Here is a 14,416-nt window from a genome sequence, read left to right on the forward strand (position 1 = left end):
CTACCTACCACCAGAGGTGAAAGTAAGCTGGTACAGCCGTGCCGGACTGGACCGGCTTCTCCGGCGGTGATTTAAAGGGCCCAGGTCTCTGGACCCGGGCCCTTTAAATCGCCTCCAGGTAGCAGTGGCAGGGCTCCGGTGGCGATTTAAAGGGCCCGGGGCTCCCCGCAGCAGCCGGAGCCCCGGGCCCTTTAATTCGCCAGTGAGCCCTGGGGTTCCCAGCTGCCTCTGCAGCTGGTAGTTCCAGGGTGATTTGTGTCCTTTCCAGCCACAGCCGGAGCCCCAGGGCCTTTAAATCTTTAAAGGCCCCGCCTCTTCCTGTTGAGGCCATGCCTCTTCTGGTTGAGGCCACACCCTGCTCAGGACTCCGGCGTACCGGTAAGTCCTTTAAGTTACTTTCACCCCTGCCTCCCACTAGATCCCTGTGTGAGAGGAGGGTCTTTCTTGCTGAATGACAGCTGGAAAGGACACAAGAAAGTTAATTTATTCTGCGCCCTACCCTGCACCTAATCATCCTTCAAGGTATTTAAACACTCTTTTGGGCTGTCTATTTTAGCTATGGGGGGGCGGAATCAAATATCTATTAAGCATATTTATATGTTTCTCCCTGTAAATCTTGCAGCTCAGTGAGAGTATATATAGACTGCAAATGGTTTTGATAGAATGTACCATTTTCAATGAGCTGTGGGCATCTTCACACAGAGAGCTATATCAGAAAGTCTTTTACAATTTTAATAACATACCATGCAGCTATCTAATGATAATTTGATATCCTAGCTACCCATCAAATATCTGCTCCCTATCGCTTTTCAACAGCATTTTTTTCTGTAAGGCAGACTGCTTTTGTATGTCATTATATAAGAAAATATAAACAAGCCTCACAGTAGGGCTTTTTGAAAGATTTAATTAAGTGGAATGGTCTACTGAGTGGTTTTTTTTTCCTGCCGAGTACGAGAAAATCAAAATGATTCTGATAAAAATACCCAGAGAGCATAATACATGTCAGTCTAAAAACATGAACTTACATAGTACGAAAGAACTGGGAAAACTCTGAGTGTGATTACAGATCTGTTTGCTGCAACCTACAAATGTGTTCTTTTGAAAATTTTAAAACAATTCACCTACCTTTTCAAAATCTCCTTTCTTACCCGGCAAAAGCTGTAGTAGCCTAAACATGCTTTTCCAACTTGTTTTAACATGGATAAAATGTATATTATCACACCCAGTTTTTATTAACACATGTCTTCTTGAACTAGCTTCTCATACCAGAGGAAACAAATTATGGTGTCATTGGTCATGATGTCATATGTATAGTTGGTAACACTATTATATTGCACTAGTGCTTAGAAATCCCAGTCAGGATCAGAGGGCCTAATCAGGGAATAGTAATTCTCAGAACAGATTTTTGCATTTAAATATATCTAGGAGGTTGAAAGTTTCTTCAGATGTGAACCTAGCTAGCATCATCTGTGTCTTTGTCACTTCAGGGTTAGATTGCTGAACAGTATGATTTACAGTGGTTGTCCATTAACTTCCAGGCAGAATGTAAGGTAGTGAAACAAGCTAAATGGCGTGGGATCTATCTACTTAGAGACTTTCTCTCTCCCAGTGCCAGATACTACCACAGTTATCATCAGTGGAAACATTCAAGTTGGAACCTCGGAGTATAAAACAGAGGAAGCTACATGCAGGATGCTGTCCACTAAGGGTTCCTTAACATTGAAATCCACTCCTCTCCTTGGTCCTAAATAGTCATAATTTGTTGCCATTCAGGGTATGTTGTAAGGCCATCTACTTTCCTGGGCTTTGGGGGGCAGATAGTGGGAACAGAGGGAATGGGCTGCTGATTTGTTTTTTAATTATGGGTGAAGATTAAGGGATGATGCTTACTGGGATGCTTTATTTTATTGTTTAATTTTGAGCTTTTGATAAGTCCCATCTTGTTTTAAAAATAAAAATAAATAAGTACACTCTATATGGGGGCTATATTTTGTATTCATGCAGAAAGCAAAGCTAGTGCGCAATTCTACAGCTTGTATCTTGGTGGGAGCATTTTAACAGGGGTGCTCTATGATCTGCACTGTCTGCGGGTTGCTTTTGGATGGAGTTTAAGATGTAAAGTTTGCCAAGTAAAACCATAAATGGCTTGAGAATTGCCTAACTAAAAGATTGTCTGTTTTCCTGTGTTAGGGATGTTGATTACCAAAGGCACTTGAGCAATACCACCCTCAGTTAAACAAGTGAGGGGCATTCTTTGTGAGAATCTGTTTTCTTTGGAGTTTCCCCCCTTTGATATGAACTAGCCCAGGGGTAGGCAACCTATGGCACGAGTGCCGCAGGCGGCACGCGAGCTGATTTTCAGTGGCACTCACATTGCCCGGGTCCTGGCCACCGGTCCAGGGGCTCTGCATTTTAATTTAATTTTAAATGAAGCTTCTTAAACATTTTATAAACCTCATTTACTTTACATACAACAATAGGTTCGTTATATATTATAGACTTATAGAAAGAGACCTTCTAAAAACATTAAAATGTATTACTGGCATGCAAAACCTTAAATTAGAGTGAATAAATGAGGACTCGGCACACCACTTCTGAAAGGTTGCCGACCCCTGAACTAGCCAGTACCTCTTGACCTTGAGGGCATGTAGCAAAGCCTATTTATTCTCCTCAGCTTTTGATCAAGTTAAGGAATTCTGAGTGTGATGAGTGGTGGATACATTGTTTGTTTGTTTTTTGTTTTGCTTGCTCATTGTTGGGTGTGGGTGAAGGTGTTGGACTTGTAAAACATAAGACTAGTGTGTTTAAATATTGACAAGATCACCTAGAGACTAGTATGGGCACCCTTTAAACTTTTCTCTTCTGAATTTAAATAAAAAAGAATATAGGCATCAATATTAAAAATAACTTCCTGGAATGGTGCTGTAGGACATCTCCTGTTAGCCACTCAGGAACTGGAAAATATGCATACTAACTAATGTGTGTGTGTGTGTGTGGGGGGGGCAGAATATTATTAATAGGGCATAAGGTCTGAGCCTGAGTATATAAGATCCAGACCTCAGTTTTCTGTCAGAGAGTTCCTGGACAGGAAAATAACTCTTTTCTCAATAGTGAATAGTGACCCTGAAATAGAACTCCCCCCTCTACTTTTTAAAAACTCAATGAAAACCTGATTTGTATTTTAACCAATTTACTCAGCTCAGCAATGCTAGCAACGCTCACACTAAAGACTGGTTTTCTAAGAGCCAAACTCTGCCTGACACTTGTGTGAGTTCATAGTGGAAGCAGAGGATGTAAGGAGCCGCTCCCACATTGTATACTCTTGAATATGGGCCAGACAGAATGACAGTTTATGGACTCTAAGGAGTATGGGAACAACTCTATCTATATTCCCTGGGGAGCACCCAACATTACAAATGGAGGTGAAGCTATGATCCTATATCCTGCCTGCCTCATGTGCCAAGCACCAGCCAGGAGGGGGGAATAGGCCCATCCTATAAAGGAGTGATGCAATGGGTGCATGTGCAGCTTTTGGGTGCCCAGGAGCTCTAAAAGCTGTTTTTCCAGTGTTCTCTGGGGACAGCAGGATTCCACACTGGCCCTTATTAGTGACACAATTAAGCCCTAAATTAGTGACATGCAGCAGAACAAATATCAACTTCATGTGTAATGTACAGTATTTCCAACCGTGGTGTTCAGTCAAGATAGACAATGTTATAGAATCAGCAGCAATGTAATCAGGTGAAAAATGTCACTTATACTGACTCTCAGAAGGTACTGGTGCAAAGTATGCTTGACTGGAATTCACACAGAAGTTTCAAAATTTGTATGTATTTCTGAATAATTAATATATACAGACTTGGGATGTATCTGCTACATTCTATTTGAAGATAATAAATGTGTTGTAATGACAATTTCCTGCCACTTAAATTGCCAGTTCTTTACATTATTGAAATGCATATATACTAGTGCTTTTTAATCTGGGCTATTTTTTAGTCTGTTTCATGAAGGCTATTAAGAAGTTCAGTTCTTCTGTTGAGTAACATGACATAGTGACAGCCCTATTTAGGCTTAGAGTTTTGATGTATCAGTCAGTGAAATACTAAACAGCTCTAAACTATTAAATGATAATTTTTTTGGTATATGCAGCAAGCATGCATATCATGCTGTGCACTAAAGCAAATTCTGTCTTAAATTTTGCAACTCTTTGGGCTAAAAATCTTTAAAATAAATAGTAGAATGGTTTATAAATCTTTCTGTAGGCCTATCTAGAATAATAGTTCTGTTAATCATAAGCAAGGAAGAATCTCACAAATAATTTCTAATAAAGTTATACTTATTGGAGATAAAAGACTACCAGTAAAATATTGTAAATTAACCTCAGTTGAAAAAAAGGACTTTTGAAAAGACAGAGGAAGAAATGGAAAAAGAACATTACTAGTTATTGCTGACCTCTCAATAACATATGCTTGACAATTCCAATAATTCAGTTCATTCAGTCAGAGGAATGTATGTACCAGGCCTTTTTGTTAATATATCTAAGTCAGTCATTGGCATTTGTAGCTGCTTTCCTTATGAAAGTGGGAAAAAATCCTGCATAATGCTTAATTTCCTTAATTCCACAGTATTTTGATACTGTTATGAATATAAGTGATGATAGAAGGTTAACCAACCTCTCTCTCTCCTCTGTAATAGCTTCATCTATGTGTGAAATTTATAATTTGGTAACTAAAAAATTCTTTGTTTTGCCCCTTTTATAACTCAGGCCTAATCTAGCCATTCAGCTCTGATTGACTAAGAGAACACAGCTCACTTATTTTGTTACTTAATTCACTACCCTATTTTGATTCAGTCAAGAATATGAACCTTATTAAGAATTCAGTGAGTGCCCACCTATTCTTAGATGAACATCTTAATTTGCAAAGACACATTGGAATGGGGTAGGTACAATTGTTCTCCAAATTTCAAATAGCTATTCTGTGCCATACTGTGAATTTTATTCATTCGGAGAATTGGTCTTAGCATTTAGATTTTGAGCTCTCTTATATGGATATAGATATAGATGATGCATGCATGCACACACACACACACACACACACTCATACAGTACATATACAGCATTTTGTGTGTGTATCTATCCATTTCTATGCATATGCAAAATGTTAAAACTGGTTATCAGAATGAATACCCTTTATATTTTGTCACAAAATACCTGTCTGAAATCCATATAATAATTATTATGACTACACCATTCCTGTGTGTGTGTTTTGTTTATGGAGATATACCTATCTCATAGAACTGCAAGGGACCCCGAACGGTCATTGAGTCTAGTCCCCTGCCTTCACTAGCAGGACCAAGTACTGATTTTGCCCCAGATCCCTAAATGGCCCCCTCAAGGATTAAACTCACATTCCTGGGTTTAGTAGGCCAATGCTCAAACCACTGAGCTATCTGTTTGAAATTAAAATGATCCCATTAGAATATTGGGAACTCCAGCTGAATCCTTGTTTGAGTCTACAGCAGGGCCTTTGAATGGAAACACTTATGTTATGCTTTATCTTTGTTGGAGCTAGTGCTCCAGCTATAATACTAACAAATCACTGAGTACAGGTTGAACCTTTCTAGTCCAGCACCCTCAGTACCTGACCGGTGCCGAACCAGAGAATTGACGAACCACGGGAGGTCAATATATAACGAGTGGGCCTCTTTTTACTTTTATGTCGCCGAGACGAATAAACGGAACAACGCTTGCAATGCCGCCTAGCCAAGGCTTACTGGCTCTCTTCATAACAAAGTCTTAATGTTATTCCACAGTATTGGCACAAGGAAATAAGTAGAGAAAGCAAAAAAACATAAAATCATGCCGGACCACGGATGTTGCTGGACCCGAGAGTGCCGGACTAGAGAGGTTCAACCTGTAACAAAATTAGTGTCCTGCATGCTTTTCTTCATCAGTTGATGGCTCCATTAGGTTTGACTTGTAGGAGTGGGGTAAGGCTGGGGAGAATGAGTGAAGTTGTCAGTATGTTGCCTTTCTTCTTATAGTTGAAACAAGCTTACTGCATTTTTATTTTGATAAACAAGGTAGCTTCTTGCAGTAGTAACAGCCAGCAGGATCATTTAAGATGAACAATCTGAGGTGCCATGTGCTTTTTAAATAAAATAATTCCTTAGTTCTCACCTTAGTGTGTTTCTTACATGCATGAAAGAAGAGCAACCTTTGCTTCTTCTACTCTTGTTCATTACCACAGGTACTTCAGCTGGAAGAAGTGGTTTCTCTGGGATACTACTTTAATCCACAGGATTTTATTTGTATTGAGCTTTTCTCCTGCTGCTGTACTTGGGAGAGGTTGATTCAAAGTTCAGCAATGTACAAAAAATGAAATGTAATAGTAGTTTACTTTCTATTAAATCTATGGATTTTTTAAGATGCTAATTTACTGAGAAAATACTCTGAGACAGTTTTACCCCTACAATCTAATATCAAAATAGCCTTTCTTAAAGACAAACAATCTAATTTGACACATAGCTATCCTGCACAATATATTTTGGTTAGTATTATACCTGGAACACTAGCTAGTTGCTGAAGTGTTTCTAAGATCCTGTTTTCAGTTGCTCCATAACTTTCCAAAGCATTCACCTTTGGGGCTGAAATTTTTCATGTTTTTGTCCCTTTGCATACCAGTGTCCACTTCATGTGGCATACATATAGGGGTTGTAGTTGTTTGATGATACCCCATATGGGTTGCAGTGTGGGGACGTAGGGGTCAGCTAGGTGTATGCAGTTGGAGGGGATTTTATTTCTGTATTGAGTCAGGTTCAGGGCATTTGGGTGGCCTGTTCTATGATGCGATCTACTTCTCTAGTGGAGTGTCCTTGCTCGGTGAAGATGGTTTTGAGTGTGTTAAATAAAAGGTCCAATAAAAGATATTAGCTCACCCACCTTGTCTCTCTAATGGGACCAACACAACTACAACAACACTGGATAAAACTAATTTATGATGGCTAGAATAGTTTCTTATGGACCTTCCTGCTGGCTGGAGGTCAGCAAAATGTATAACAACACTCTAGCCCCACTCTGAAACACCTCCTCTGGGGCCCAAATGCCCCCAAGATGCCATTGGAGAAAGGGGCCCAGATATGCCAACTTTACACCAGCCAGGATTTCTCCATATTGGGGGAATTTTCCCTTGCCCTTTTAGGGCTGTTTTAAGGCCACTTTGTGCAGTGACGTTTGTGGGGTCCAGGATTCAGCAACAACGTTTAGCCTGAATAGGACCCCCAAATAGTTAGACAAATCTAAAAGAACAAAAAAGATCCAAAATTGTCCACTGTCTGTCACAAGGTAACAAACTGCAAGCAGGAAATCTAAAATATAGCAAGAATTCCATAGAGTTGGACCTGCACATTGCTCCTTTATTAAACTTATTTGCAAAAAAAAGTGTTTAATGAGAATATACTACTTCAGGGGAAAGAAACCCTAATTAGAAACAACAACTTTTATTGATCTTATTGTTTTATTTGTTCCAAGCTTGGGTGAATTTGTGCTTTGTTTATCATTGTTTTGAAGCACTTGGAATGCCTGTAGCATATAGATAGATTATAACTCAAATTGAGGGGTTAAAGCAAGAGAGACACTACAGAGTCATAGGTTGGCATATGCTTTTACAATGTTGTTTTATAAGAGTTGATATATAACCTGTGGCATTAGGATTATTTCTTTCCAGTTTTGTTTTTAAAGAGTTTAGAGTTCCTCTCTGCCAATGGCATTCTATAGGCTTCATACAGTTTATACATATTAACAAGACTAAAAGACAAAACAAATTAAAAAGACTAACTCTGACTGATCTTGTTCTATCACTTTTAAGCCTGTAAGAAGTTTAGTCTTTTTAATTAGTGTTTCTCATGAAGAAGTACATTCTCATTAGACTTTTCTTCTTCAAATACAGCTCAGTAAGGGAACAATGTGCTAAACTAACGCTGAGGAATTCGTGTTATGCTTTAGATTTTGTGCTTGTGGTTTGCTACCTTCTGACAGAAAGTGGACAATCCAAGATTCCCCTTACATTCTATTGGAATCTTTAGTATAATTATAATAGGGTCCTAAGACTTAAGTAGTCAGAAGTCAAAAAGGGATGTGTGGGGAAAAAGAACTGGGTGGCCTTTTTTATGCCAGCCAAAGTAACACCGAAGGCCCCAAATCAGGCCCTCTGACAGAGACTCGATATACTGACTGCCCTTACAAAAGGCAGTACAGGCCAGGGCCTGAACAAGACTAAGCTGTACAATTCCCTGTCAAATTCGGTCAAGGGTTATGACCAGAGGAGGGAGGGGGAGGGAGCAATGCGGAATGCCTCAGCAACATAATAACCGCTTGTTTATGAAATATAATAACCGCTTACATGAAGAAATTGCTTCTAGTAAAGGCCAACTTCTCCTGTAGTTCCAGCTAACTGCCAAACTAGCCAATCATATATCTTCTTTGGGAGTCCTGTAATAAACCCCTATGCCCTTAAAGGTAAAACCCCAGAAAAATAATATGTATCTTACCGAGAAAAACATCCCAACTGGTGCCAAGTACCACCCAAAGCGGAAACCACCAAGAAACCCCCCACCCAATATGCACCCAATTCTCGTAAAATGATTAGGAAGGTATTGGGAAAAGGGGACAGACCCCAACTCTTATTTCTTGCAAATGACGTATTATTTATACTATGCTTGCGGTTTGTACAAATAAAAGCAGCCTGCGTGCTGTGCTAGGTGTGGTAGTTTTCGGACTGCTACCCCAACGCGTTGGTATGTATTGCAATAAACTGGCCTCAGGCTTGAGTCTGTGAACTAAAATCAATGCGTGGGTGACTTTTTCCACGACAGATGGTATGCTCTTGGTTCCTCATTGGAGTGTCTCAGTTAAGCTGTGTTCCCTGGTGCTGTTCTTTCTCACCTCATGTTTTGGTGCGGAAATCAGGGTCTCAACCTAGTCTTTGCCGTTAAAGACCCAGTGGCAGCATCCAGGGATTGAGGGAGTAAAGGAGCAGAAGATGGCAAAGGAAGTCACGGGGGAGCATGCACAGTAGAAGTAAAATGGAGGCATGCGATATTGAGTGAGGGGTGGAAGCAGGAGCAGCAGAATGGGGCTGAATTTAGTCTTCCAATCCAGCACTTTTCCAGAAATGCCTATTTAACCACTAGTCATGTTCCTCTGTAAATCAGCTTTATTAGGAAGAGGTTTTGTTTCTTGAAAAAAGTCAGAAGATGGTCAGTAGAAGTAATTTTCAGGGCATGACATTCTGTCAGTGTCATGGGGCAATTGGCCCTTTAAGGAGAGTCAAGGCCTAGCTTACCCATGGCGGCCCTCTAAAAACCTTCTGGGAGTAATTGGTTTCCCTAGGTAGGTGTTTAATGTTCAATTAGTAGAGGAGCATCTGCACCCTAGAAAACAGGCTGCCTGAGCTCAGTCAGTGAGTGTGCTCAGGAGGAAGGTGCTCTGAGGAGAAAGGGCTTATAAGGGGAATGCAACCCCAAGAGAGAACAGGAATAACGTAAAGGGAGAAACTGGGAAGGATCCAGAGAGAGAGACTGTTCCCCCGGTGAAGGGAGTAGGACTATCCTGAAAGAAGGAGCTAGAGACTTTCCAGGGGAAGAGAAGAGCGGTTCTGAAGGAAGGAACCAGAAATTTGCTCTCCAAAGAGAGTTGTACTGATGCTGGGATGATGAATGTCGCGGGGAGTACCAGAGTAAGTCCTTGCTTATGTTTATATAAATTTCTGTTGTCAATAAATGAGCCCCTCAAAAGGGGGTGCTCTTTAATACACAGAAGCTCTGTTTGGACTTGTCTGTACCTGGCTGAGGAGAAACTAAGGCATGGCTCCCCCTTGCCTGAACACTAGGGGACACGCAGCCAGAAGCAGAATGTTCACAGTCAGATTCAAATATATTTTGACTCCATTATTTATGTTCTCACTGTGTATGCAGAAATCCAATTGAAATCAACAGGTGACCATGCACTGAGAGAATACAGGATAGATGTGAGAAGAGAACTTAGTCCTCCACATCAGTAGTACATTTTTGCTTCTTATATGCTGCACTGGTGATTGCATCCATTTTATTATTTGTAGCCAGCGCTGTAATAGGTATAATATAATTCAATTAACTAAGAGTACAAATCCCTGTGATGATAGTGTGCTGCCATGGCATCTGAACTCCAGTTAGTGGGATAGTTAAAATAGAGAATATTCTGTATGCTCAAAACACTCAACCAGCTATCCAAAACAACAGCAATACTGAAATCAAAATGTAGCAAGTCTATCAAAAAGAAGCTTCCAAACAATGCTTACCCAGAAGCTTGGACTTAGTTGGCCTCCCCCTTAACGTAAAAGAAAAACTGCAGTGTTCCAAGGCAATCAGCAAGTGAAATAAGATATCGCACAGTCATTTCAATGATCTGCCTTTGATTCTGTTAGATACTGTGGATTGTTAACTAACCAAATTATATTCAAGTAATTCAGCACCTGCTTAATCAAGCTACAAAATATGGAATTAGATATCGGCCACTTCAACTTCAGTGATTTGATTATGTAGAAGAGAGAGATTGGTGCATATACATCTAATCCTATGAAATTAAATCAGGAAAATTAGCTGAAGATATTCGTAGGGGTCTGTTTGGTGCCTATTTGCATAAAATGTGGAACTACCTACTTATTCAAAGAATTATTTTGTGGTGAGAAGTGAGGATAGAATTGAAGATACGTGTCTATAGTTGTATTGGGTTAATAGTAAAGAGGCTAGGAGGTACCAAAAGTGTATTCTGATTAAATATAAATCTTGTCTGGGAAAACTGCTTTTGCTTTATAAGAAAACTAAAATTTGTGAGTAACAGTCAAGACTCAGAGCTTAAAGGATACAGAGCGTGTCCAATTATCAGACACTGGTTAAGTTAGGTGCCAAAATTTTTCATTTTAGCCCTTAAATCAGCACATAGTCAACCAAAATTCCCATATTTGGTGTCCAAATGTAGTGTTGTTTATAATTTTTGGTATTTTCTAAGTAGACCAATAATAATGGCTTCTCTTTTTGTTTGCAGGCATAAAATAAAAATGACTCAGTGAATGACTGTTAAACATAATGTGGGAAAACTCTGTTAAACTCCAGGGTTTGCAAAATCATTAGAATGTAAAATAAGTCATTTTAGGTATTTTGCAAATAGCATTTACTTTTCTCTTCCATTTTGTGGTTTGAGCATTGGCCTGCTAAACCCAGGGTTGTGAGTTCAATCCTTGAGGGGGCCACTTAGGGATCTGGGGCAAAATCAGTACTTGGTCCTGCTAGTGAAGGCAGGGGGCTGGACTCAATGACTTTTCGGGGTCCCTTCCAGTTCTATGAGATAGGTATATCTCCATATATTATGTCTGTAGCACAAGTCAATACAGTTCTAAATTCCTTGCTTTGTATGGCCTTATTTCTCTTCTAAAATCATTCACTATATATTTTTCAAAAAATAATTTTGTTGCATTTTATTAACATCTGTTGTTGGTGCAGGTTTCTCTTGGACTTTTACATGCTCGTGCTACCCATATCCTGTGGCCTCCAAGGCGCTGGCAGAAGTTACAACCTATGCTGCCTCCAGAACGTACACCACTTCACAGTGATCAAGAATGACCTACATGTACATGATGGAGAAATGAAATATTGATACTAGGATTAACCATCAAGAGGGGTAGATGGTGTAACAGAACAAATAAGAACGCCAATTGTACTATAACAGATACTGCTGCAGCAGAAATTCCCTTATGTTAAGGTGTCACTTTAAATCTAAAGTTTTTCTTTAATCTGTAACATCACATGGTGCATTATTTTGTCTTGGAGTAATTATTCTCTGATTGTGGAGTATTCCAATGTTCAATTTTCCAGAAACAGTAAAATATATGAGCCATTGTCTGTTCTAGTGCTCCTGTTGATAAGACATTATTATAACAGTCTATAAAACGTTTTAATCTTTTCCTTTTGATTTGTTTCTTTAACAGCTTGACAGATTCTTGAAAATTAATATTTTGTTAAAAATGTGAAGTCAATCCAGTACTTCATCATTTCAGTTAAGTGTGAATATGTAGAAGCATTTATTCATAATATAACATTTTGAATTGCACTGTAATTGTTAAAATTGAAAAAGCAGCATTTCTGTATATGAAAAGCTAATTGTACAATATGTCCAAAAAAGAATAAAAATGAATCTTTAATCCAGTTATTTTCTTTTTCATTTAATGCAGCGTGTTGTTATTATTATTAAATTGAATACATAATAATTTTAATTTATTTTTCATTAATGTTTAATATAAATATTCCTTTTATATCCATTTGTTGAGACAGAGTTCCAAACAAAATATAATACACGTTACGCCACAGCATCTACACAAAATACACTCTATTGGTTTCTTAAGTACAATCACTCAGTGTTAATATTGATTGCCACATTTATTTGGAAATATGTAAAAAGCTCCTTTAATATTATAAACACATTCCTCTACTAATGCACAAAAAAGTTTCCAGAGGCCACATTATCAGTGAAGGGGCCTTGACTGATTTCCATTGACGAGTGACACATTTTCAGTCACAGATTGGTATGAGCCAACTTCATTTCATACATACTGAATTTTACTTCAGAGGGGATAATATTCAGAAGGATTCAACAGCTGGCACCTCTGCGCTAGAGTTATGCAACTTTTCTCATCAGACTCCAAAACAAGGTGAAACTAGGCCTGGTGTTTGGTTTCCGTGCTAAGCTGAACTTCTGAGAAGACTGACGCTAGCTATTCTATTCTATATAGGTTGCGCAGTAACTCCCGCCACTGCTAAATCTACCTATCTACCCCATCTACTTATTATGGCTCCCAGCACTTTGGTATACTTGAACACCATAAACCTGGACCAGGCTCCCCTTCCTTCCGCCAAAGCCTCTCCCCAGTGTGTGACCCCCTCTTTATTAAAACCAATGCGGTTTGCTTGGTTGTTAATTACAGTCAGTCTTTGATTATTTGGATTTATTTAGGGAGACTGAAAATTGATTTGATTTGAATTGATTTGATTTGATTTGAATTGATTTGTAATTCTTCACAAATTAATCAAGAAAACTAGAACAGATTCAAAGAATTTGCCACAGCTATAATTAATTTTAGAGACAAGGACATACAAACATACATTAAAAAAAAGACGGAGGAGGGGGCAAACAAATAAAAATAAACAAAACTAGAACATGTTACATGAACGCCATCTCTGGTGTCAGTCTAGGTCTGTCATTCTTTCTGATCCTCTAGTTCAGTCCCTCCATCTTTATTCGCCTCTTGGGTATCAGCTGGGCAGCAGCTTTCATGTATGTTTCAGGCTGGCAGAGTCCTCTTTGCCCTTTTGGTTCACTGACATCCATTCTTCAGCAATGCCAGGAAGTTGTCAACAGTACTAAAGTCCTTTTAGTTCATGAAAAGCTTCTTTATTATCTTAATTATAACATTTCAATTCAAGTCAGTTGCACAGCAGCAAGAAAATTTGATAAGGTTCCTTATTCTTCGTATAGAAAAGAGTAGGAGAGAGTGGCAGAAAGGCAGAGAATGGAGATGGGAGAGATTTTAGGGGATTTAGCAAAGGGTAAAGTAAATTCTGTCCCATAGACTCAGATGTGATATGCTTCAAAACCTCCTGGTATTTAGTTAACTTAATCCCCAATGTATACAACTGAGTTTGGGCAGGCAGACACTTGCACCTGTATGGGGTTGCATTCACTTCAGTGGGACTCATCACATGTATAAGACTCAGCAAGCATGGACCCAACTGTGGTTTTGGGGCCTCAAATACCATCTTCTTGGACCAACACAAGAAACATTCACATTCAAATGAAAGAGCTGAAAATATTTGGTCTTCAGTATATTGATCTTGCTAAGTCTGCAAAACTAGTTCTTGCAAAAGAAAAATGCTCTGCTATATCTTGGCAACAGATAAATGTGGGTAACATATTCCCTTATGCCCTAATGCAAGTGATGACCAGAGATCATTCACAGCATGACACAAAACTACAACTGAGGCCACTTAATATGACTAAATTCACATCACTGAATGTGAAGGTTCGACAAAGTCACACACAGCAGCAGCCACAACAGCACAGAGACATAAAAAATGGTAGGTTTCTTCACCCTGGCCATGCCTCAGCCTTTTCTCGTGCAGCAGACTTGCACTGGTTCCACTACACAGAGGAGGGGGCTGGCTGGGGTTGTCCTATGGGCCCAGTCAAGCCACCATGTAGTCCATAAGAGTTTTGCCATTGACTTAAATGAGATTAGGACTAGACCCTCAATTATTGGGGAAATACCCATAAGATTACAACAGCAGAAGAAAAATACTTACGTAGAACTTAGTTTCTTTCTGTGCA

The 14,416-nt window shown here is 39.3% G+C and overlaps 1 protein-coding gene across 1 annotated transcript in view; it reads left to right on the forward strand.

Moving 5' to 3' along the window:
• Nucleotides 1-11,658, forward strand: part of IMMP2L (inner mitochondrial membrane peptidase subunit 2) — an 858,080-nt gene extending 846,422 nt beyond the window's left edge. Inside the window, exon 6 of the mRNA XM_065423633.1 lies at nucleotides 11,539-11,658. Coding sequence (XP_065279705.1) covers nucleotides 11,539-11,658 — 120 coding nt within the window. The remainder of the gene's footprint in view (nucleotides 1-11,538) is intronic.
• Nucleotides 11,659-14,416: the final 2,758 nt, after the last annotated feature.

Source organism: Emys orbicularis, chromosome 1, assembly GCF_028017835.1.
Source record: "Emys orbicularis isolate rEmyOrb1 chromosome 1, rEmyOrb1.hap1, whole genome shotgun sequence".
NCBI lineage: Eukaryota > Metazoa > Chordata > Testudines > Emydidae > Emys > Emys orbicularis.